Raw genomic sequence first — 24,088 nt, 5'->3', positions numbered from 1 at the left:
ACCCATTATTCTTACTCAAATCCAAACAAAAGAGGGAAAAAAACAAGCAAAAAATAACAAAAAAAAATCACTGGTAACAGGTGAAAATGGGTTCTTCATGCTTTTGGCCAAAAACAGGCAACAATTCCATGTTTATTCAATATTATTCTTCAGTTGATTTAATGAATTTAAAATATCAGGACTTATAGCAACACAGTGACATAAAAACAAAACAGAACAGAAAAGTAAAAACCCAGATGGAGAAAGAGGGATCAACTCCCAAATTTAAAGAGAATAAAACCTGAAAGTAGAATACAAAGCCTAGATGAAAGAATGGTGGAAAAAAATATATCATTTTCTCAAAAATAGAAATGCAAAGTATTTTACAGCTCCTTTACATTGTGGCATTTTCCTGGATTAGAAAAGTAACCTTATATATGGTGTCATCTTGCACTTCACATACAAATTATTCATTGCAATGTAATCCAAGGGAAAAAAACTACTGTGCCAATCTAAATGATTTCAAACAGAAGTTACCTAAAACTCAGTACCTTATTCAGATCTCTCCCCATACTGGTAATACTCAGCAGGGGGGAAAAAGAAATTAAGCCCAAAGTATTATTTTAAAGTACTAAGAAAGCAAATCTGAGCTTTAGTGATCACAGAATCATAGAAACAGAGAATGGCCTGGATTGGAAGGGACTTGAAAGATCATCTAGTTCCAACCTCCCTGCCTTGGGCAAGGACACCTTTCATGCTTTTGGAATCACTGTATTTCCCAGAACCTAAGCAGAACAAAATAAATAAAGATTAAAATTATCATATTTCCTCTGTTTTGAAATAATAATACCCCTCTCTCTTCCTGAGATCTAAGGATCAAGCAACATCCATTTTCTAAAAAGTTATTTTGGAGTGTTGCAGAATATTGTGGAAATCACAGGACATTTTCAGTGCACTGGACTTAAATTAGATTCTTAAACATCATCTTAGAAAAACTAACTTAGAAAAACTCAGAAAAATCAGCAAAACGACAGCAGCTCTGGTTCTAACACCTCACTTCTTCACATTTCCATGCTGAGCTGCTTTGAAAGGAGTGGGCTGGTGCAGGAAGACTTATAAGTGGTCCTTCATTTATTTATTGACAGCCCACCGCCAACACAGTACATAAATGATCAATTTTAGTGGTTTTGAATCACAACACTTGTAAAGAAGTAACTACTTATAATAAATTCTCTCTCTTTCCAGTCAAATATTTCCTTAGGAGGACACTTGCACATAGAAAGACTTGATTCAGGGGTCCAAAACTTCCTGAGAAAAAGAGGAAAATGCTGCAAAAATTAAGTACTTGCAGTAATTTTGGGTATGTGCTAATCCACAGGCCAAACTACAGTCTTTGGGAGAAAGCAGAAACTTCTGAAGGTAGCTGTTTCGATAATTTTCAATTTATAATATTCATTCAGAAATCTTCTGCACACCTCTACCCAATTACAGTTCAGAACACTTAATCTATTAACATAGCCCTTTTAAAAGTAAATAGACTGCTAACCCATGCAAATTGAAACCCTTTCACTGAGATGCAATTCTGCAATAAAGAAAGTGCTAAGCACTGAAGTAATTCTGGCAGTGAGTTTTTATTAATAGTTTTTAACCATAAAAGTTATGGTTATAAATACTATACAAAGTCCATTAACACACAGAGCATAATAAAATGTGGCTCCTGCTTCAGAGCTAAGAATATTTGCTTGTTAGCAATAAAAAGGGATTTTTTAAAAATTCTTTGTGAATAGCAGTTGTTTTGAGTTTCATTCCTGTTTCCAAAAATAAATTAAAACATCTTTTGGTGATTTCCAAACATTGAAACTACTTCTGTGACATTAAAATCTCACAAAAATCAACATAAAATGAATTAATGCTTTTAACATTGGTAGATATGAATTTGCAGTTGTATGGGTATTATTTGGATACTTGACTAAATGTCCCATTTGAGTCAAGTAAAAGCATTTTTTGATTGTGCATTATTAAGCACAAAGTACAAACCAAACTTTCTGTTTCAGATTCCACTCTGTTTTGCAGCACTTCAGAAGGAACAGGGGAAACAAATTCCCTGAAAAAGTGTTCTCACACTCCTCCACACAGCTGCAGCTTATTTTTTATGTAATAAGTAATTACATACTTAGAGCAAACACATTTCTAACTCTGACCTAGCCAGAGCACATTTTCATTTCTTTTTCAGTGCAGAAGTACATTTTCCCCTTATTTCTTTATCTTCCATCTGTTCTTTCAACGTTTTAGTTTAAGCAGTGGTCAATGAGAGGCACTTTCTACCGAAGTGCTGCATACTGGAGTTGGATTCTAATTAGACATTTATTATTCTGCTGCAACATTAAACACTAATAAAACAAATCTATCTTGATCCTAGGCAGTGCATTATAATCTAGCTTCACTATTTCTTATTGCAGCATTAATGGCATTGAGACAAGACAGTGATTAAAAATTTATATTTTTTGTAAATGGAATGAAACTTAATAAATTGGTTTTCTTGTTAAATTAATTGTGGTTTATATACTGCTACTACAGAATTACAACAAATTTCTTCCAGCAATTATTGATGATCTCATTGTGAAGTTAGCAAATTAGTCCCAAAGTGTTTAAGAAACCAACAATGGAAAAGGATTAAAAATGTTCACACATCCAAACAAGCTAAACTGATTAGAACAAATAATCCTAAATATAACACCAAGAATAGAGTCTAAAAAGTTATTTGAATTAACTCCAAAGTCATTCAAACTGAAAATAAAAGTATATCACCATGCTGAATGAAGCTACACCATTTGTTCAATGCAAAAGTTCTTTTCCATAAAGTATAAAGTGTTGTATTCTGCAATTATTAGCTGTTAAAGTAGAACTCTCAATGAAATCTGAAACAATAACTTCTTCTAACATTTAAGACAGCTAAATTCATTTTTGAGAAGTAGTAGCCTGGTGTTCTCAGTCCATACTTAAGAATTCAGCTAAGCAACAAAGATGAAAGAACAGCACCACCTAGTTCTCTATTTAAAAGTTTTCAAATATCATCATCCATTGATTTATTTTTGCAATCTAAATTCACATATGTGTGTGTATTCTGCAATAAAATCTGTCACAGGAAACAATACTAACAAGTTTGTCAGGAGTTATTAAAGCATCTGATGTAGATGCTGTACAAGAGTACACTGTGAAAAAAAAAAAAAAAAAAACACAAAAAACAAACCCAAAACAACTTGCACATGTAAGAATGGCAGAGACTTGCAATAATACAAATCTTGTTCTGAAGCACCAGAAGCACTGGACGGATTGCTCATCTTTTCTTAATTCTACTCTTGGAACTATTTCCTTAATTTACCCAAAACACTGTACTTGTATTGATCCCCCTGTACAACAGCCTGGCACTTTATAGCACATACACATGTTCCAGATACAAAATACATATTCACAATACAGACATCCCCAGAGCCTCAGTAATGTGTTTAAACAACTTGTTGGCCAGCTGTTTCTCAGATACTTTTCTATTCTGTAAGCAGCAGAAGCCTTTCACAAATGAAGTAGATATTTCTGGGTATTTCTGGACTGAAAGTTTTTCATGTGAAGAATTCCCCTTTTAGAGAATGAGTGGTGTGTATTGGGACAATCCAGAAGTTTACCAGGAGGCAAGAGCAGCACCCAAGAAGCTGCCTACTCCTACCATGCAAACATCTTACCCAAGCTGTAGTACCATGGCTGCCAATGTTTAAATTTGATAAGCACATCGCTACACATGCAGAGCACTTATTCCATTTTTCTGGACATGCTAGATTTCCTAAGTTCTCACTCAGCTCAGGAGGACATAATAGAAGTGGAACTGTATTTCTGGAGACATCTTCTGTTATGACATTGATATTCTTAAGTCAACTCCAATTTCTCATACATTTCACTGGATCTTTTCTGTAAGCCTCTTAATTGAAACAGCACAAGTGACATTGATACTTTGAGTGTTCTGGGTAGTACTGCATTCTGCACTGAAATGGTTTGTCTTGTGGCATAATAGAGAAAATGGGAGTTAACTGCACCTACCAAGTGCATTAGCTGCATTTGAATGAAATGTTCAAGTCAAACAATTGATTTCTCTTAACTCAGAATGAGGAAAATTAAATGGGGCTATGCTGAAATGCTCTCATGCAGTACATTTGTACCAGTCTGTGTAAGTTCATCTCAGTTCCCAGATTTCCAACGTTGACTTTTGAAGTATTTTCAGCTCTCATATTTGCCCTGTCCTGCTTATGTCTATAGGAAGTCTTCCTTGCTGTACTGATGCAAAAAAATCAGGTGAATGGACAAAAGAGACTGGAGCTTTATGACCACCTCTGTAAAAAAGCATCTGAAACTGGTGTCCCTGGCAGGAGGCAGGTTCCAGTGCCAGGGACTGACTCCCACTGGTTCTCCTCCTCACCTCTGTCAGTGAACATTTGAGGAAGGCAGAGAAGTAGTGGAAAGACAGCACTAATAATTAAAAATGAAACAAAAACAAATCACAAAAAAAAAAAAAATAAATAAAAAAAAAGGAAAAGTAGTTCTAAACCTCCTATCACATCCATCTCAGGTATTTTCTCCACAAAGTAGGAAGAAGGATGTCCTCTCACAGATAGTAGAGAATGCAGTTCCCCTAAAACCTTGACTTGTTTCATTCCATTTGCTGTGGAGAGGAAGTGGGAAGTCACAGCAGGAGACAGCTGGAAAGTCCCACTGCATCCTGCAAAGCTGCAGTCATACAGGGGTTTGCTCCAGCCTGGTCTTCAGAGATGTCTTGGCTTGGGTGTTAACTCCAGAAGGGATGTTTTATTCCTAGAGAAAATGAGCTGTCCCCATGCCCTGTCCTCCATCACCCACATCCTCCGAGCCATCCACAGAGGCCACTTAGGCGCTGTCCTGGCACAGCTCGCGCCTTGCAGAATTGACACATCAATGTAAACAGATTAGACAGGATCCAAATTTGAGGCCTTTATCCTCACAATCTTAAGAAAGCAAATCCCTCATGCATACAGAGCAGGGCTACTGCTGCTTCCCCACCATAAGCCTTGAGGCAGCAAGCAGAAGGAAAAAAAGAAACAAGTGGGGTTTTTTTTCTTGGCAGGTATCCTGGGCAGACAAGGCCTAGAGGGAGATTTCTCTGCATTCATCTGTGACCAGCCAGTCACATATTTTGATATTTATTTCTGAAGATATTTACTTTCTAAAAAAAGTTCAGATGATAGGTTTTTAACAACCAATTACAAGGAAAAAAAAAAAAAAAAGCCTATATTAATTCTAAACAAAAACTCTTCCTTTGTTTACTTGAAATGATAAGGACTACTAGAATCTGTTTTCCTGTTGGGATTTATGGTATATTTCAGTTTGTAATAGTCTAATGAACATTAAGTGCATCTGCACTCCCAAATCCTGTGGCACAGATATCACAGCAAATGAAGACTATCCTTTATAGCACATGTTCCACTGCCTTCTTTATCCAGATTTCCTGTTACTCCATTTTACAATTTGCCATTGGATCAGGAAGAGAGAGTCCTTTTGCAGAACACAAGTATGCCTTATTTTTCTAAAATAAAAAAGCAGATCTGTACAAAATCTGGCATCTCTTTTTCTCAAAATTCAAGGTCAGCTTGGGAAATTCCAAAATTCCATTGTTTTCAAAACCACTTCTCCTCCCCCCACCCCCAGATATTGCTTCCACAAAATATATAAAAGCCTAGTCACTTAAACCAATGTTATATTCCAAGCTATTTTGAAATTACATTAATCTTATGTGCTAAGCATATGTGAAAGTCCCATTAATAATAAGTCTACAAGGCAGTGAGGTTTTTTATCTATCATAAATAAAAACAAATGGCCCATATATTTCTATTGATTATATGCTTTTCCAGTGGCTCCCAAATTCACCACTCAGAATGCAGCAAGGCAGCAACAATTTATAATATGCAAAACAAAGATGGCTTAGGAAGCTGAAAACATTTTAATTTTATTCTGGTCCAATTCTAAAATTCAGGCTTATTTTATGGGGAAAGTACTGAAATTATGTGAGCTTTGGACTATTCTTTAGGGAGTGAATGAGATTTATTCAGTCTAAGAACAGTATGAATTTTGCATTTTACGCACTAAAAAGAAGCATTAATCAGAAGTTTGTAAACCACAAACTTTACATTTACTGAGGACAGATATGCCACATGCTTGACAAAAAAAAAAAAAAATCCATATAATAACAATGGCAAATAGATCTGAAGAAGATGGGCAAATAGTCCAGGTTCTAACCCATACTTAACTTATTTATACCCTGCCTGTGGTTCAAAACCACACCATCTTGACTGTGTTCATATGAGCAGTAGTCAAGATATGACCTAAGTGTCACACTGAGGGCTCCAGCCTTTAGAGAAAACACAGACTTTAAAGCTAATTCACTGCTAATTTGGTTTTATACCAAAAGATGAGACACACTTTTTAAATATACCATGTCCTGTCAATTGTCCTACCTGATATTTAAGTTCTGAAAAGCTCCTCAGTGTTAGGGGTTGCCACTTTTGCTACAATTGGTTTTAAGTTAAAATTGAAGGGATTATTCCCTTTAGACTACATACATATAATTTGTCATTAACCACAATCATCACTGAACATTTGGCACTTCTATCTTCCTCCACATCAATCCAAATCTCAACTATTTTTCATAGTGTTACAAGGCTAGATGATACAAGCCTGAAGAACATTGTTAACATTACCAGAAACCTGCAATGGAAAAGTTAAAAAATTGTAAAGTTATGAGTGAACTGCAATGCCAAGAAGATGCTTCACATGTCATTTAAGAATCAGCATGTTAGTTTAAGGTTTCCTCCAAAGACAAGAAGTTCTTTTCTTCTCACTACTATTATCTTAGTTGTTAACAAAAAAAATTCATATGAATGGAATACTTCAGTATTCCATTTGATGACCTTTCACAGATTTGGGATACTTTGTTAATCCTTGATTAGTAATCAGTTTAATGAGTAATATTTCTAGACACTGCATTTATTCTCCAACTTGCAAATGGCTGCAATTCGATGTTTTTGTGTATTTGAAGACATACAAAATCTCATTCAGTTGAAAAAAATTCAAGAGTGAAAATAAGTTTTTCCATTTATCAAATGAAGTCTCTATATAAACTGCAAATCAGTGGAGAATTCTTCACTGTTCTCCAGTGTACCACAATAAAGCACCAACTAGAATGTCAAGATTTAAACCATATAAAAACATATTAACACTCACAGAAAAAAAAAAAAAAATGAATACTTGAAAATGGATAAATATAAAATTAACTTGATGCTAGAACACACTTTTTACAATCTTTTAATTAAAAGAAATTTGATTGCTTCTGCTTCAACTAGTACAGCTTTTCCCCTGGTTAGGGACTAACCAGAACAGCCTTCCTGCCTTATAGCATAGCAGGAATAAAAGCAGGTCAAGTTACACTGTTAATCCAGCAGATGTAGGTCAGTTTGGGATAAATATCGGAACAGACAGCAAATACCACAGTGCCCGTGCCGACTACAACTGCTGCTGTGAAGTAATTTGGTCTTACTCTCTTCAGAGCTGTCAGTCAGTGGCAGTTCTTCAATCTCCAGTGCTGAACTTCGGAAAAAATCAGAGTTTTAAGACTCCAATGGGTCTGTACAGCTGTGCTGCCTATTCAGCTTCTGCCAGAAGATGCAGCAATAACGCAGTGCATCATTTATTGATGATAAAGGTGTAACTGCATCTTCATAAGAGGTCACAGATTAATTCTGCATGTAGCAGCAGACTCTGGTTCCTTCACCTGAGGTTTATTAATTGAATTACCATGACTAGAACCATTGCTTGATTAATACTGTGGTATATATGAGGTTTAAAAAATCACCAGGATATTTTTACCTCTAACATAAGAAAACAGTCTCCCCTGCACTATCCTTCCCAACAAACTATTTACACACAGATGATGACAGAGGGAATATCAAAGCTATTTAAACAACCACCATACTGGATATGTGATGATACTGGATATGTGCTGTTTTATTAAAAAAACTGAAGCTTGCCAACTCCCTTCACAGAACAAAGGAAAAGCTTCAGAGTAGTTCAGGAATGTATTTCCAAATGAACAAAACTTACACAGCAAAATTCTCAGCTCCAAAAGAACTTTAGGGATTTGAATTGAGCAACACACTATAATTATTTTTCTGAAACTGAAGAGCAGCTGCCTATGGACAGTTAATAATATTTATCAGCTATTTAAGAAAAAAAAAAGGATAAATCTAAATTGAATATTATAAAACAGAAAAAAAAAAAGATAAATGCATGACTTGATAGTAATGCAAAACTATATTAAAATTGATTTGCTGCTACTTGAAATGCAAAAGTTATAAAAGCACTCACACTTCTCAAGAGCCATTTGATCAAACCAGAAAGCAGTAAACACAACTCAACTCACTGTTGGGAGGAAACAGTCTTTCCCTCAAAAATCCCAAACTTGTCAAGACAGCAAAAGCATTCCTAAATAAGACTTACCAAGGTCCCAAGATCTCTCTTTTGCAAATAAAAGGATAGCAAAGGATGCAAGTATGATTTTATTTTTCACACTTGCAGATGAAAGGAGAAGGAGATGGGACAATAGGTAGGCCACCTACATTGTTCACTAAACCCTCTGTGCCTGTTCCAAGTTCCACATGCTAAAAAGTCCTACACACCAAACTTCAGCATTAAAGGAGAGCACTGGAAGAACAGCTACACAGCCCCCAGTGTTTTGTCACTGAAATAAATGTTCTCTCCTTCTTTCAACCCTCTTAGGATGCTATTACGATAGTGTCTTATGCATTGATATTTAAAGCACCAATCCTGATCTTAGTATGCATTAACATAAAAGAAACCACAAACATTTGGGCTTTTTCTTTAATTTTCATTTATAAAATGAAGGGAAAAGATCCTGAAATAGGTTCAGAAGGAAAAAAAAAAGGGGGATGAAAAACCCACAACATTAAGAACCTTTGCAAAGATACCATTTTTGAAAATACTCAGTTCTTTCCAAAATGTTTTCATTATGGAGAAGAATAATTGTTCAAGGGCAAATTCCTGAGAGAAATCATGATTTTACAATTTATTCCTTGCCACTGGAACATGATATTTGCCTTTCTTCCTTTCAAACACACCTCAAAAACTCCTTGGGAAGAAGGGATATGCTCATTAAGATCATACTTAATATCGATGCAATCCCAGAGGATACACACACTAAACTGTGTCTAATAGTTTTACCATTCTGCATTTGTTTTAGGATGTGTACTTTAAAAAGCATGTCAGTGGCATTCTCTCTACAGAAGACCCTGCATTGTCTTGAGAGGGCCTAACTTTTGAGAGTTTCTGCCTGCTGTTCAACTCAATTAAAACAAAATTGAAGTAATCCTTCTTTCTCTTGGAGAAGGAATTAAGAGGACAATGACAACATCCCCTATTTCTACATTTTTAAGTGTTAGATGGGTAGGGAGTCGCTATTTTAGCTCAGTCAACCACACTTTGGTTGGTTATAGAGCTTTTCTTTAGGCAAGCACCTGATGTCCATTGTCCACACCATCTATGACTGCTGTTACCAGTTACTTAATCAACATTTGTAATGCACAAAAGAGAAAAAGGGGGGAAAAAAAAGAAAAAAGAAAAACCACCTCAAAATCCAAGCTTCAATTTACATAGCAATATTAAAAGAATAACTCCTATTAAGAGAATAATTCTTTGGTGGAAAGAGTAAGGGTAATCTCATTCAACACATTTTGTCAATAGTAGGATGAGGCCAGAGGGATGAGAAAGCTAATTATGAGAACTAAGGCTTCTATAATAATAAACTATAACTTAGAGACATTTACAGTACATTATCATGGAATTGCAACTGACAAGTAAATTTAAAAGCAGAGGCAGATTGACTATTCTACATTTATGAAATAACACTTCTTAAAAAATTAAGAGGAACAAAACTAACAGGAAAGTAGACAAGAATTTTTTTCAGCAGAGGTTCTTCTGTTGATCAGCATTTCTGTGGAATTACTTCTTTGGTGACAAACTTCAAAACTGTTTGCTGCTGATTTGATGGTAGAAGCTTGATAAATACTTTGAGTGCCAGAGGGACAAATATTTGAGTTAGTAATCCCTACTCATGTACTCCACAGGGAAGTAGTGGGACATCATCAGTGGGAATCTGGATTGTTTAGTTACTTCATGTTCTAAACCTGAACTGCTGTAGGATGACTATCAATAAGAAATCATGAAGAAATCAAGCAAAATAATTCATAAAATATGAACTAGCCTGAGAACTAAGCAGCTAATAAGCCTACCAAGCCTTGATTGATGGAAGTCATACCAAGACAGACACCATCAAGCAGAGTGAAAAATTTTATGTTTCAACTTGCGTCTAAAATATTCCACACAGAGACAGTACAACAACTACTTCCTTTCATTATGTAATTGTGTATGCCCCCACAGTACCTACAGAATTAAAACTACATGCATTTGACTCTCTGTACACTGTATTAGCATATGAACACTTAGCTGTCAAGACAACCCCTGTGCAGGCAGCCTTGGGTTGCCAAGGTTTTGCTAACAGAAATCCAACTGAAAATTCAAAACAAAGTCTAAATACACAAGATATTGAGTAATGTGCAACAACTTCATCTTAAATGAGCTTAGACGATCTCATAAGTAGTCATATCCATGTTTGCCCAGGTTTGTTTGCAGGTTTTTTTTATTCTGCTTGCAACAGATCTGGGCTAACGAAAAGAGTCTCGGCCGCAAGCAATTACCTGTCTTGGCTGATTTGTTGCATCAGTGACCACAGTTCCTGACAAATTAAAGAGTCCCTACATTATTTTCATTAGTAGACAGGTTACAAGCATTTGAAGCGTCTGAAGCAACCGCGCTGAGAAGATTTGCCCAGTGTTGGCAAAATCTTGGAAGTGGATCGTTTGCTCCCACACATGGCAGTATCCAGTGCCTTCTCAGAGCCAAGCACATTAAGGCATTAGATGCCATTTGCATTATCACACAGCAGGGGGCTACAGCAGCTACAATTCCAGGATAATCCGAACATGTGTCTGTATCCTATGAATCCAGTAGAACTATTTTTGTTGTTACAGTTTCTCATGTGGCGACTCTTGACAAGAGCGAGCTTACTCGTCAGATTGCATAAAAACAGCTCAGATGAAGCACTTGAGTTATTCTAAAAACATGCTCCCCCTACAAACGTTAAAATTTGTCTAAGACTACATTCATGAAGTCAAAAGACAATCAGAATGAAAACAAAATCTAAACAAACTAAATGTAAGGCTGGCTGAAAACATAAATAACAGGTTAACCCCCTGGGACATCATTTAAGTACTCCAGGCTCATTACAGCGCACAAGTTAACAACAGCAGCGGCCAGAGATCCCACTCTTTTCACAGTAAACGCTGGAGAGGGCAGAGCAGACGAATACCGTCCCTGAACTCAGCTGACAAACTGCTTCCCAGCTCCACATGTTATTAGTCCCTCTCCCACCTCCATCACTCCCCTTTCACAGCAAGCAGTTGACACTGGGCTCTTTTACTTCTTGTTTGCCTCCTCTCTGAAGGGACTGCTTGCTGCTAATGCTATTCCATGCACAAGCTGAGAAGCATTATTCTATGTCCTCTTCCCTCAGCTGATGCTTCATCAATACTCAGGACAGATTCCTTAAGCAAGACTCTCCACAGATTTTGCCAGAAATCCAAACTTTCATACAGGACACATGTCAGCTTGACTCTTTGACACCATACCTTTAATTAGTTTGAGTTTCACCAACAGAAACCATCAGTAATTACAGTTCAGAAGTGCTTCGGATCCTCAGGACAAAGATGTTATTCCCATCAGATCTGACAGAAAAACCTGCATCTCCCATGGCCCACAAACAGAAAATCGGAGGAATCTAATAAATCCATTGAGCCACTTCAGAATACAGTTAAGGGAAGTAAATCAAGCCAACAGGAAAAGCTACTTCTAAATGCAGCTATTAAGATATCAGCAAGAAATGTGTCTAATGGTGTGTCTGCTACTTCTGTCAAAATAAATGGCAGAGACTGAAAAATCAACATTTATGAAGTTGCACTTTAAGGTGGACTGAAAGAATTTGATATTCTTTTGGATACAGCTGCCACTGAGGACAGCCTTATGGAATATATTTACTCATCTCCTCCATTCTCCTTTACCTTAAGAAACAAGGGTCAGAGAAATTACTTCCTCTCACTTCTGCCTGAGTGTTACAGGTTCTTTATATCTCCTAGAAAGAACACTCTGGTGAAGTGTGGTACACAGAGAGCCTAAGTATTTCTGATTGAAGTTTTAATCAGGAGCTGCAAAAATAATTGTATGAGAAACTGAAGGGAGGGGAGATGTTTTACACACGCAGAGGGCAAGCCGGGTAATGTGTTAAGCATCACTTTTCCCCATCTGCAAGGACAGGCCCAATCTGGTTATTTTCACACAGTCACAATCAGATTTGCACTACACCCCATTTCTTGCAACACGTTTTTTACCTTATGCAGTTCACAGAGTTACATTCTGCCTGGCACGCTCTCTAAACTGCAGTGAAAGACATCACTGTTTTTAATCACTGGTTTACTCTCAAAGCTGCGCCGCGCTGAATGCGGCTGATTGCATCTTAGGAAAGATCAAATCCTCCTCCTCCAGCAGCAACCCCGATTTTATTGGTGACAGAAAGTCAGTCCAGAGGCTTCCCACCCCCAGCTCCGTTGCAGGGCAATGAATTGACAATTCACAGGGAAATGTAAAAGGCAGAGAGGAGCCAGCCCCCAGGTGCAGCGCGCCGCACATGCCCCCATAAATAATCCTGTATAGCACCAACACAGCAGCTCCTTGTGCGGTGACGTACCGGGCAACCCATAAACATTGGGAAAGAATACAAATAATCCGCCCGACGGACCCGTCCTTCGCACCTGCCCAGCGCACTCCCTTCCCCTCCCATTCCTTCTCGCGTCCTCGACCGGGAACTTCCCCGCGAGGTGGAGCGGGGGCACTGGGGGGGGTTTGGGAAATAGGGGTGTCGGGGAGTGAGGATCCCGTGTTTCGGGAACCCGGGCGGCTGCCTGTGCCCCGGCTCCGGGCTGCCAGCCGCGGCTCCCTCCGGAGAGATCGCCCGACACATGACGCAGCCATGTGAAACGCGAAATATATTAAACTTGACGTGAAATGGCATGACGGAGGCGAGCGGGGAAAAAAAAAAAAAAATAAAAGGGAAAAAAAAAATCTACAAGGCCACTTAGTTTAATCGACTTATCGCTTCTCCCTCCCAAACCGAAACACCCCGCACGCCGAGCTAGGGAAGGGAGATGCCCCGCCGGCCCCCCGCATTCTCCCGGAGGACCGGGGACCGCCAGCGAGTTGAAGCGGGGTGGCTCCCCGGGCCCCTCCGCACCCGCCGGGCCGCCGCCCGCTCCCCGACCGCCGCCTCCCACCGCGGGGTCCCCGCCGGGCGGGGTGGCCGGGGGGCCGCGCCGCCCTCCCGCCGCCGCTCTGGGAGCGAGGGGGAAAGTCCCGGCGGCAGCGCAGCGCGGTGGGCTCGGCTGGCGGCTCGGCTCCCGCTGGAGCGGGAGAGGGCTGGGGGAAGCTCCCCGCAGGCGGCCACGGCGGGCGGGCACCTCGCAGGGCTTCCCTGCGCGGCGGCCGCTCCATCCCACTTTGCCGGATAACGGGAACGAGGGGGAGCAGCGGCGGGGAGGAGGGAGAGGGGCATACATCCAGTCTGGAAACTAGCTGCAGGATGAGCCGCCTGGAGCAGGATGGCGAAGGGATCCGCCGCTGAGCCCCCGGCTCATCCGATTACCCTACGTGCACATTTGATGCCTCACACACAGACACGCTCTCCCGGCGGCGGCGCAGCGAGGCGCGGACACCCCCCCATCCCGCCGTCCCCGCCGGGGGGGCACGGCTGGAGCCCGCACGTTTCCCCGGGATGTTGTTGCAGCGCACACGCCGCTGCTGCGGCTGCACTCGCACTTTCGGGGGCACGTTCGCGGCGGGCGGGCGGGCGAGTGAGGAGGTGACGGCGAGTCGGGGGGCAGGGGCTGCGGGGGTCGGCGAGCGGCTGCCGGCGGAGTGGGGGGCAGGTGGAGGAAGAAGCGCGGAGGGCGAAGGAGGGCGGGAAGAGGCTGACGAGGGAAGGGCAGGAAGGGTTAACAGCCGTGCGGCGCTTCAGCGCTGGATAGCGCTACCGGAGCGGGAGGCTGGGGGCGCACGGCGAGGGGGGGAGCTGGTCAGGAGTGGGAGGGGGGTGGAAATCTGGGATGCCCCGGGCCGCGGCGGTGCTCCCCCGGCGTCCCTCCCTCCCCGCGCGTGGGGCAGGGGTGGGGAGGAGGCGGTACCTTGTACGAGGATCCCGCAGAGGCTGTAGAAGCGCAGGAGCGCGCCGGGCTTCAGCCGCATCCTGGGGGCTCCCCTCGGGCTGGGTGGGCGCCAGGCACGCAGATCCGCAGCCTCCCGCCGCTCCGCTCTCCGGGCGCTTCCTTCCCCCCGCAGGAGCCGCCGCCGCCGCCGCCTCCGCCGCAGTGTCTCCCTCGCTGTATCCAGTGGGGTGAGGAGGAGGAGGAGGAGGAGGAGGACCAGGGTCGCGGGGGTGGATTGGGGAGGGAGGAGGAGGAGGAGGAGGAGGAGGAGGAAAGAGCAGCTCTCTCCGCTGGCTCCGACGCTGCTGGGCAGGTTCAGGTTCCCACCGCGGAGCGGTGCCAGGTGCCCCCGCTGGCTCCCCTTGCCCGTGCCGGCGTGCCCGTCCGTCTGTCCGTCCGTCCGTCTCTCCGCTCGCCTGTGCCGGGCTGTCCCGTGCCGTGCCGTGCCACCGCGGGGCGGCGGAGGCGGGGAGGGGAGGATGCGCAGGGACCCCGCTCCCGCTCCCGCTCCGCTCCAGCCGCTTCCCGGCGCGAGACACAAGGGCAACCTCCGCTCGCCAGGCTCCCCCGGCCCGGCCCCTCAGACCGGCGCGTGACTGGCGCGGGACGCTGCCCAATAGCCGCTGCCCGGAGTTGGTCTCCTGACCAATGAGGAGCCGCGTTACAAACCAAAGGGGCGAGCCCCGGGGCCAGGCCCGCCTCGCGCGCGGATGAGTGACAGCCCGCCCGGGCCAATCGCGGGGAGCGGCGGCAGCGCAGCGGCGCCGCAGCCAATGGGCGGCGAGAGCGGCGGGGGCGGGGCGGGACCGGGCGCTGTCCAGGGCCGGTGCTGAAGCGGCGGCAGCGGCGGGCGGGAGCGCCGCGGGACGCGGGCTCGGCCGGGGGCTCTGCGGGGACACGGCCCCTTCGGCCGGCCCTTGCCTAAATCAAACCCCTTCTCCTCCCTCTGCTTTTCCTCCCCGAAAACAGCGGATAAAAGAAGGGCTGGCTGCGTGTCCGTGCTCGTGGGAACGAATCCCGTGCAGGTGCCTTCACCGCGGCGGCGATGAGCTCGGCCCCCGTACAATGGCAATAAAGAGCTTCCTGGACTTTTCGCGGTGTTTTCCGGACTCTGCGTGGCTTGGAGAAAGTTTTTTTCCTTTGGAGGGTTTCTGGGGAGGGTTCAGCTCGTGGTCCGGAGTCGCTTATGTTCCGACAGATAAAGCGGTGTTCTGAGCGTCATGAGAAATGCGAGGAGGCAGGCAGGCACTCCAGCTTTGTGAGCTCGGTGTTTAGCACAGTATGCGCCACCTTTTGCACAAGCCTCTCAGTGAAATCAGAATGCCTGGGTTTGAAGCTGCTGGATCTGTCTGTAAACACCCTGTGGAGGAATTTTGTTGCCTTATCCCATAGAAAGCAGGATTCCCCTGCACCTAAGTGCCTGTAATGACCAGATATTTCTCCAGGTCTGGTTCCATCCTTTTCCTATTGAGGTTTTCTCTCCAACATCATGCAGCATGTTTCCCACAGTAACTCTGAATTTCCACTTTGGTGTCCCAGCCTTTGACAGCAAACAGCTTTGTGGAGATAAATAGTGAAATAGCCTTACCTACAGGAGAAGGAAGTTCTTTAAAAACTCATTTCTCTGGAGGGGGCATGGTCTCAGATTGTCAAGGAAGTGCAATCAGTTGTCAACTTCACCTTGAAGAGCCTGCACAGGAGTGGGATCAGAGAAGTTATGCATTCTGTAGTCATATCCTCCACTTTGTTCATTAGCAAGTGATGATTATGCCTGGCAGCAGTCGAGGCTGCATCAGGATTTATAGTGAGCTTTCCCAGTCTCCAAAGGATGCTCACATAAAATACAGAATCAAATTAAAGAATTACCTTTTAAAGTTCTAGCATTTGTATGGTTTGGTAGCAAAGGACCATCACGTTCATCTCCATGCCTTAGGTTAACACTGTAGAGGATGTTGCACTTGGAATGTCCCCTAGGACAGGGAAACATTTGTAGTCTTGTCTCTAATGCATTAATAGATATTTCCTTTACTTATTCTCTGGTTTTTTTTTAATTTTTATTCATAGTAAAAAAAGACAGCAGACAAAGGTTTTACAATTGTTCTCTTAGGGTTCAGTGCAGGTGCAGCAGTAATGAATGGGGAATGATTATCAAAATATTTTAGAAGACTTACAAAAAGGATCAAGTCATCATTTTTAAGGCAGCCCTATAAATGTCACCAAATGTTGATAGGGGTTTTTTTTTGGTTGGTGGTGGAGGAAATTAAAAAACCAATTCCACAAATCCTTCACTAAGGCAGGACTGTAATCCATCCTGAAGTGCTTTTGCATTAATTATGACACCTGATAGCTCTGTACTTTCGACAAGACATACTTTTGGTTGTAGTCTTGTTCCAGGAAACATTATAGGAAAGACACAAGAGTCTTCCTAGTTTAGTGATTAAAAGCTGTAGAAAGGTGGCACCTCTGGCAGGTGTAGGAACAAATTGCCTGTCTGTACATCGTGGGGTTTTCAAGTCTTTCCCATATTAGTACACCTGGAAAAGCTGATCTGAGTGTTTAGAAACACCAACTGACCTTTTCTTCCCAGAATCCAGCGACATGGACATCATGTCATTCCTTATGTCAGGAACATAACCAAAAACACCGGCTCTTGCTGTTCTTTTCTGGTTCAGGTGGGTCTGAAATGAGCTAGCAATGTGTTGATAGAGAAAAAAAAGTTGCCAACAAAAGTCCCTGGGTTTTTTTATTAAATATATATCTGAAAAATGTATAATTAAAGTCAATACAACTGCCAGATACGATGTCATACTCCTCCTGATTAACTCATGTGTGTTAATTTGATGGTTTCTATAGGCACAGTAGCACTTCTTGTGACATCCAGTGGCAGCTGATATCTAAACCTAACACAGAACTTCACAATTGGTCTGTGGAGCTGGAGCTCATGAGCAGCATGGCCAGAAGTTTCATTGCTTCCAGACCAAAAGAGCAATGGGGATTCTTCAGGAAACACACTTCAGAGCAGAGTAAAGAGTAATACCCTAAAATACCAATAAGAGATACCACTGAAAATCAGATGCAGAAGGCAAGCATTTTATCAGAACCAGAAAAATGTTCTGCATTATCCTGGTTTTCACCAAGGTGACATGTACAAATATTCCTATGCACAAATATTCCTAATGCTAAACAAAGCAAAATAATTTAATGCCAATACATGATTCAGAAAGGGTCCTCAGGTATTTCCTCTCACTGAATTGGTAAATAAAATGTTCCCCAATTTATCATAAAATCACCCCAAGACAACAGCTAAACTTCACCTTTTCTAAATGGAGCCACCTCTAGAGTTTGCGCTGAAAGACAAGCAAAATCTGAAGGGATAATCATGTTTTCTTAACAATGCTCCTTGATAGCATCTTTGGTCAGTGATTAGGGAGGGGAAACCCAAGGAAAACATCTATTTGGAAAAATAGTATGGTTTTATCAAATACATCAAAGGTGGAAGATGTATACAATATTTATGAAGAGAGAAATTTCCAGTGTTACAAGCTGGGAAACAGCTCTATGAACAATTGGTCTGTACTATGTCCTATAATATATATTTTAAAGTAATTTTTTTTGAAATTTAGAGGGTAGGAAAGAAGTCATCAAAATATGGTTGCAGACTACCAAAACCAGCTAAAAAAGCCCCACAGGAAATAAGGAGAAGGCAAGCTGCTAGTGACAGAAGTTAGAGACAGATTCTATCCTGAGTTGCAGAACTGCTAATCACTCAGGCACTTAAAACAGCAGTTTGGAAAGTGAGATTTATTTACACAGCTCAGTAAAAAATATATATATAAGAAAACCCCACTGCAGCTGCCCCCTAGCCTTGAAGAAATCTCTGGCTGTATAGCAGCCTCTTGCAGTAGTCTTTAATAAGTGCTTAATGCTTCTGTTTGCCCTGCTACACCTCAAAGTGGCTTCCCTCATGTGGAGGGTCCCTAGATCCAGGAGGGATCACAAAAAGTGCATTTCCCCACCCAGTGCACCATTCCTGGCCTATGTGGAAATCAGAGCACTAGAGTTCATCACTGGAGTCTGTGCATTTCCCTTTTGCACTGCCCTTACCGTCTTTCAGCAGCTGCAGCAGAAGAGTTGGGGTTTTGTTTGCTTTTGTTGCTCTTTGGGGTGAGAAATTTTGAGTGGTTGAGGTAAGTTGCTGTTGTTTTTAATGGTTTGGCTTTGGTGGAAGCTGATTACTAAAAAAAAAGAAAATCCAGATAACATTTACTTACCAGATGCCAGCAAAAATGCAATGCTTTGAACAAATACTGTAACTACTAATTTAGTTAAATCTATCCAACTGTGAAAATATATTGGCGTGAATAAAAATATATAGACATGAAACGCATTGCACTTTTTTTTTTCTGTTTGAAAAAAAAAAAAAATTGGCTTTAGTAAAGAGCAATTGAAGTTTGAAAATATGCTCCAGAGAAGAAATGTGTTCATTTCCATAAAACATATTGGTGTGTAAATATACAGAATGTATCAGTTCCAGAGCAATATTATGAATTCAGTGAAATTTTGTTCTGTGTTAAGTTAGTAAGATGAAGCAAGTAAAAGGAATTGCATGCTGTGAATACTACATATAAAATATGTGTGGGATGAAGTCCCATTTATAAAGCAATTATAAATGTGAGATATTTCGCAGACTTTTGGAGAAGAAAAAAGTCTATAAAACAACCCTGTCAATGCAATGCCAATGCAAAGTAAACCAAGGTCAAACCTCACTGGTATCGTTCTCATTGAAAAATACCTAATCTACATTTTGAGTTGGTGAATATAATTGCAGAAGAGAATTACCAATGATGAGTGGAAGCAGAATTATCTTATTCATTACCTGACCTCTCATCCATATAATTTGTGGAATGAAGACACAGAAAAAATGGTGCTGCTAACATGATTCTCCATATATTCTAGTTAGGTCTCCCACTTCAGTGTTGGATAATTAGCAGAAGTGTGTGCTTTCCTACACCTTCTAACCCTCAGCCAAGAATCAGCTACTTGAAGAAATGTTCGTTCCCTATCCACAAAGACAGAAATGGGAAGTTATACAACTTTAACAGCTTTTGTAACATTATTTCTGCATGATTTTTAAATTATTCCAGCCATACTGTGGAATACAGAGAGTGGTTGGACACTGGAACCCCAGGGCAGTGGTCACAACATCAAGCCTGACAGAGCTCAAGAAGCATTTGAACAAGTCTCTCAGGCACCTGGCGTGACATTTGGGGTGTCCTGTGCAGGGTCAGGAGTTGGATTTGATGACCCTGATGGTACCCTTCCAACTCAGCAGATTCTCTGATTTTCTGATTCTATGATCCTTCCAATGCAGAATGTTCTCCAGGTGATGCATGTTACAGTTGGCCATAAAAACATATTCATGCATGGAATTAAATAGACACTCATTGTGTTTTAAATGTGTTGAACAGATTTACATATAGTTTAGAATACATCCCAGCTAACCTCTTTGGAGTATGTATTTATCCAATTATCTAATTGTTTTTTTCCTAATATTTTGTAACTTTGAATTTCTTTGCCTTTTATTACTTATGCAGAGATTATGTGATGCATTGCACAAAATCTCTCTTGCACTCAGCTGAAATGACAAAAAAATATTCAAAAACTCAGTGCTCAGTGAGAAGGGAGCTGGTCCTGCTGTAGAACATCATGTCATCCGTTTTCATTTCTGAAGAACAGCTTCGATTACTGACACCAGTACAATGATTTTCTCACACGTTCTGATAATATAAAGGAGCCTCCAGACATTTAGATCCAGCATTTGAGTTTTTTCAGACTAAGATTTTCACATTAGTGCATCCTATATTGAAAATGTTTTCAAATACAAGTCAAAGTATTTTAAGTCATCCAGAGTAAGACTCATAGAATTGAACAAATACATCAGTTTGCCTGTACTAAAGACTACTAAAATATTTGTTCAAGCACATCCATGCTTTTTAAAGCAAGACTAAGAATTCAGAGGACCTTTCTGAAAAGAGCATTTCTTTTGTTGTCTCTATGAAAATTGGCCCACAGCATAAGCCTCAGGGAAATATAAAAATGCACACAACTGACTTTAAAGATTACAGCCTTTATTATTTCTATGTATTCTGTCTCTGTTCAACAGTCTCCTAAGAATTGGATGATCTAGCAGTGAAATACCTACATGTATTATGGGTTTATATACTATATTATATATTTATATATTATATACTGGATTACCAGTGCTCTTTCCAGCAATGGATGGGAATGAGATTGTAATTCTGTCAGATGGGTGGTGTTAGATAAAACAATTAGGAGCAGAAAGAGCAGACTCTGCTTGACCTGTGTCTAACCAGCTCTGATGCCGCAGCCATCCTTATTGAAGGCTTGCTATACTGTGTCTGGGCATCACACCAAAGAAACCAGAGAATATGAGAAATTTTGTGCTCCAGTTTTTGCTCTTCATTTCATGGATGCTGAGGTCATTGTTAACCCATAATGGTCCCATTCACCTGGGGTCTCCACCCACACCTATGGTCTCAGGAGCTCTGTATAAGCTGAGCTGTGTTAGGAGAGTGCATGTCTCTAGCTTAGTCCTACTCCTATTTGGTTTTGGAATCCTTTGAGCCAGATTTCAATTGATTGCTTGATGCTGTGACTCCTGATCCTAACCTTGGCCTTTGCTGTGTGTTCTCTGACCTGCTCCAGTGCTGTGATGTTGCCTTATGGCCTGGACTCCTGGCTGGGCTTTGCTATAAGCTCTGGGTCTGTCCTTGCTTCAGCACTGTGAGATTGGGCTGCGGGTGCTGAGTCCTCTGTCCTCCTGTTGTTCCTGGCTCACCTTTCCTCAGGAAGCAGCCCTGCTCTCGTTAATTCCCAGTAGATGTAGTCTGAGAGACCACAGTTCCCAAGGAGTTGGAAATAGATCCAGGTCTTTGGTTTCAGAGATTTGTGTCGTCTTTTGATCTGCTGACGCTAGGCAGAATCAAAACGATGTCATGTGGTCCAAAAAAAAAAAAAGAACAGAGGAAAAATCCCCAAGGGAGGAAGGTAAGATATATTCAGACAAATTATTTTGGGACACTAGTTCTAGAAAAGGTACAGGTGTGATGGAAAGTCAGGGTAAAATTAGGACTTAAAATTATAGGCTGAATGGATGGAAAAGGCTGGCATAACACTGAGGTTGAAGTCTGAGGGAAGATAAATTGTTAGTAGGGAAAACCAAAGTGATGAGAACATGGTGAGACCCCAGAATGGAAGGAGTTTGTGGTCATCCAGGTGAGGAATTTAGCAGATTATATGGGAAATAAGAAGGATAAAATAAATCTGAAGAGAGCAAAGCTTCAAGGAGGAACTTGGATTCCTTGAGCCCAGAAAATGGACTGGGGACATACAGGATGAGGAGCATGAAAGCAAGCAACAAAGGGAAACTGTGTGGTGATGAAAAATCTGAAAATAAAGTCCAACAGTAAAAAAGATGAGATCAGAAAAAAGAAGACATAAAGCATAGAAAGAAAAAATCAAGATTTAAGTAGCACAACTTACACAGTTGAGAAGCCAGAGGAATGGAAAGGGGAATGATAAAGGTAGCACTGGTAGATGAGACAAACAATGAGAAAAACAAAATTTCAGGCTTTAAACCAAAGGAAGAAATGTCGGTACCCAAATTGTTTTGCAGGGCCTGAAACATGCTGTATCTCACTTTCATAATGAATCTGCTTTTAGTTAATATCTGAATAAATATCAAAATATACATGATAAAATACTTATGAAGTTACTGTCTCCTCTAGAAAGCAGTAATTTTTCTATACCACTCCCTAAGTGATGAGCTCAAATTAAAAGATGTCAGGTGGTTTTAAAGACTTTATGCCTTCTGCTGATCTGCATGAAATCAGTGTGATAACATTTTTCTCCTTCATTCTCTTCCATAAATTTCAGGGAAATACATATATTTACTATATGTAAGAGTCTTATATTTAGGAGATGGTCAAAATGAAATAAATTAACTTGTTAGTTATACAAACTTTATGTTCATTTTGAATTTTTATATGATGAACTAAAACCGCCTGGCAGCTCTTCCGTTTTCCTCCGTGCCTTGTCCATCTGTTGTCCTGTTCTATCCCTCCTCCACATAACATAAAGCCTTGGGCTCCATCAGCCCAAGAAGAGGCTCTGGAGGTGATTCATAGGTTTGGGGAGAAGGAAGACACCAATAGATAAAATCTCTAGGAAAAACAGAAAATATGTATTCAATATGGCAGAGGTCTGAAAGAAGAGGAAAAGACAGCCTCTGAGTAACTAAATGAGACCTCTGAGAATTGGATTATGTTCCACTATGCCTCAGAGTTCCTCTCTGATGTTAGGTAAGTCACTCAGACCAAATGTTTTTACAGTGCTAATAAATTGATATTAATGCTCATTTTCTCAGCTCTCAGCTTCATACCAGAGTCTTATCTGCAGAAATGTGAAGTACTGCAGTCATCCTAAAGCCGGTGTGAACTGGACTACGAACACGCAGAGCTGTGTAATGAAAATTGGCCACTTGGAATTAGTGGTTACCTTTGACATTAATCTTAATTAAATACTTCATTATAATGTATCAGCAGAACGAGGACAAATTAAAGTTGCATAGGCAATTCTGAATCCTGGTATTTCTTAAGTCTTTGATTTTTCAATTTTAGTGACGTTAATATGGCTTTGTGTATGTATTGGTCATTTATTAAGATTTAGTTATTTACTTTGTTTTTTTTTAATTAGCTTACTAGCTTTGATGTAGTTACTCTTCTGAAATATTTGCCTAACACTTTAAATCTGTTATATCTCAGAAGTATAATCATCATGAATGAAGTCAGTGAAAATTCCAGGATTTTTTTTTTTTACCCTGAAGAGTGTGAATCTCTTGTATTAAGACAATAAATCACAAATGAACACTGACATTATGACTACTTAGATAAATAATGACTGACATTGCAACTTGGTTTTGGCTCAAACTGTGGAACTGACTTCACCTGTCTTCAGAAGAAAATTAGTGGAAATCTACTGGAAAAGAAGTAAACCAGAAGGAATTATGCAAAATACAACAACCTGTCAGTCTGCTAAACTGTTTCAGAGTAGGTAAGAGGAGTTTGTTACTGTAATTGCTACTTTATTTTGCATGTAAATAAACCTTTGTTTTTGTTTTTGTTTTTTTTTTGAAGCTGAACATTGCCATTCGTGATCCCTTCGAAATGTGAATCACAGAAATCTATGGAATCCAAACATTTATAAGTTTTCTAGCTTTATTTATTATGAAGTGTGTTTCTAGACCTGCTAATATGTTGTTTAATGAGCGTGGCATATTAAGAAGAGAACACAGCATAGTTTTTAATGCTTTTAAAACATAACAGTGCAGGAAAGAGTTTTATTATATAACTTGCCATTGTGATACAGGACGATCGAATCAGAGTTTACTCCTAGGTGAAAAAACAGAAATGAGAATTTTAAAAAAGTGAATGTTACACTACCTGCAGCCATAAAATACTATAATATAAAAGATTTAATGGATTAGCATCCAAAATTCAAGTTTCTAAAGCTGTGAGATGCAAGAGTTATAAAGGAATATATTTATGACAGAGGAGCAGAAGAAACTATAAAAA

General features: G+C 41.0%; 1 protein-coding gene across 3 annotated transcripts in view; it reads right to left on the bottom strand.

Annotated features, from left to right (window-relative positions):
• The window catches only part of CADM2 (cell adhesion molecule 2), a 574,407-nt gene extending 559,398 nt beyond the window's left edge, over positions 1 to 15,009 (bottom strand). For 2 of the 3 annotated variants that reach the window (XM_015632240.2, XM_015632246.2), the window contains exon 1: positions 14,415 to 14,982. In XM_015632240.2, the coding sequence (XP_015487726.1) occupies positions 14,415 to 14,475 (61 nt within the window). In that variant the 5' untranslated portion in view covers positions 14,476 to 14,982. Of the gene's footprint in view, positions 1 to 14,414 lie in introns of all 3 variants that reach the window. The other variant, XM_015632251.1, reaches the window with a different exon arrangement.
• Positions 15,010 to 24,088: the final 9,079 nt, after the last annotated feature.

Source organism: Parus major, chromosome 1, assembly GCF_001522545.3.
Source record: "Parus major isolate Abel chromosome 1, Parus_major1.1, whole genome shotgun sequence".
NCBI lineage: Eukaryota > Metazoa > Chordata > Aves > Passeriformes > Paridae > Parus > Parus major.
The sequence above is the reverse complement of the archived record's forward strand: the minus strand, read 5'-3'. Positions and strand labels throughout refer to the sequence as shown.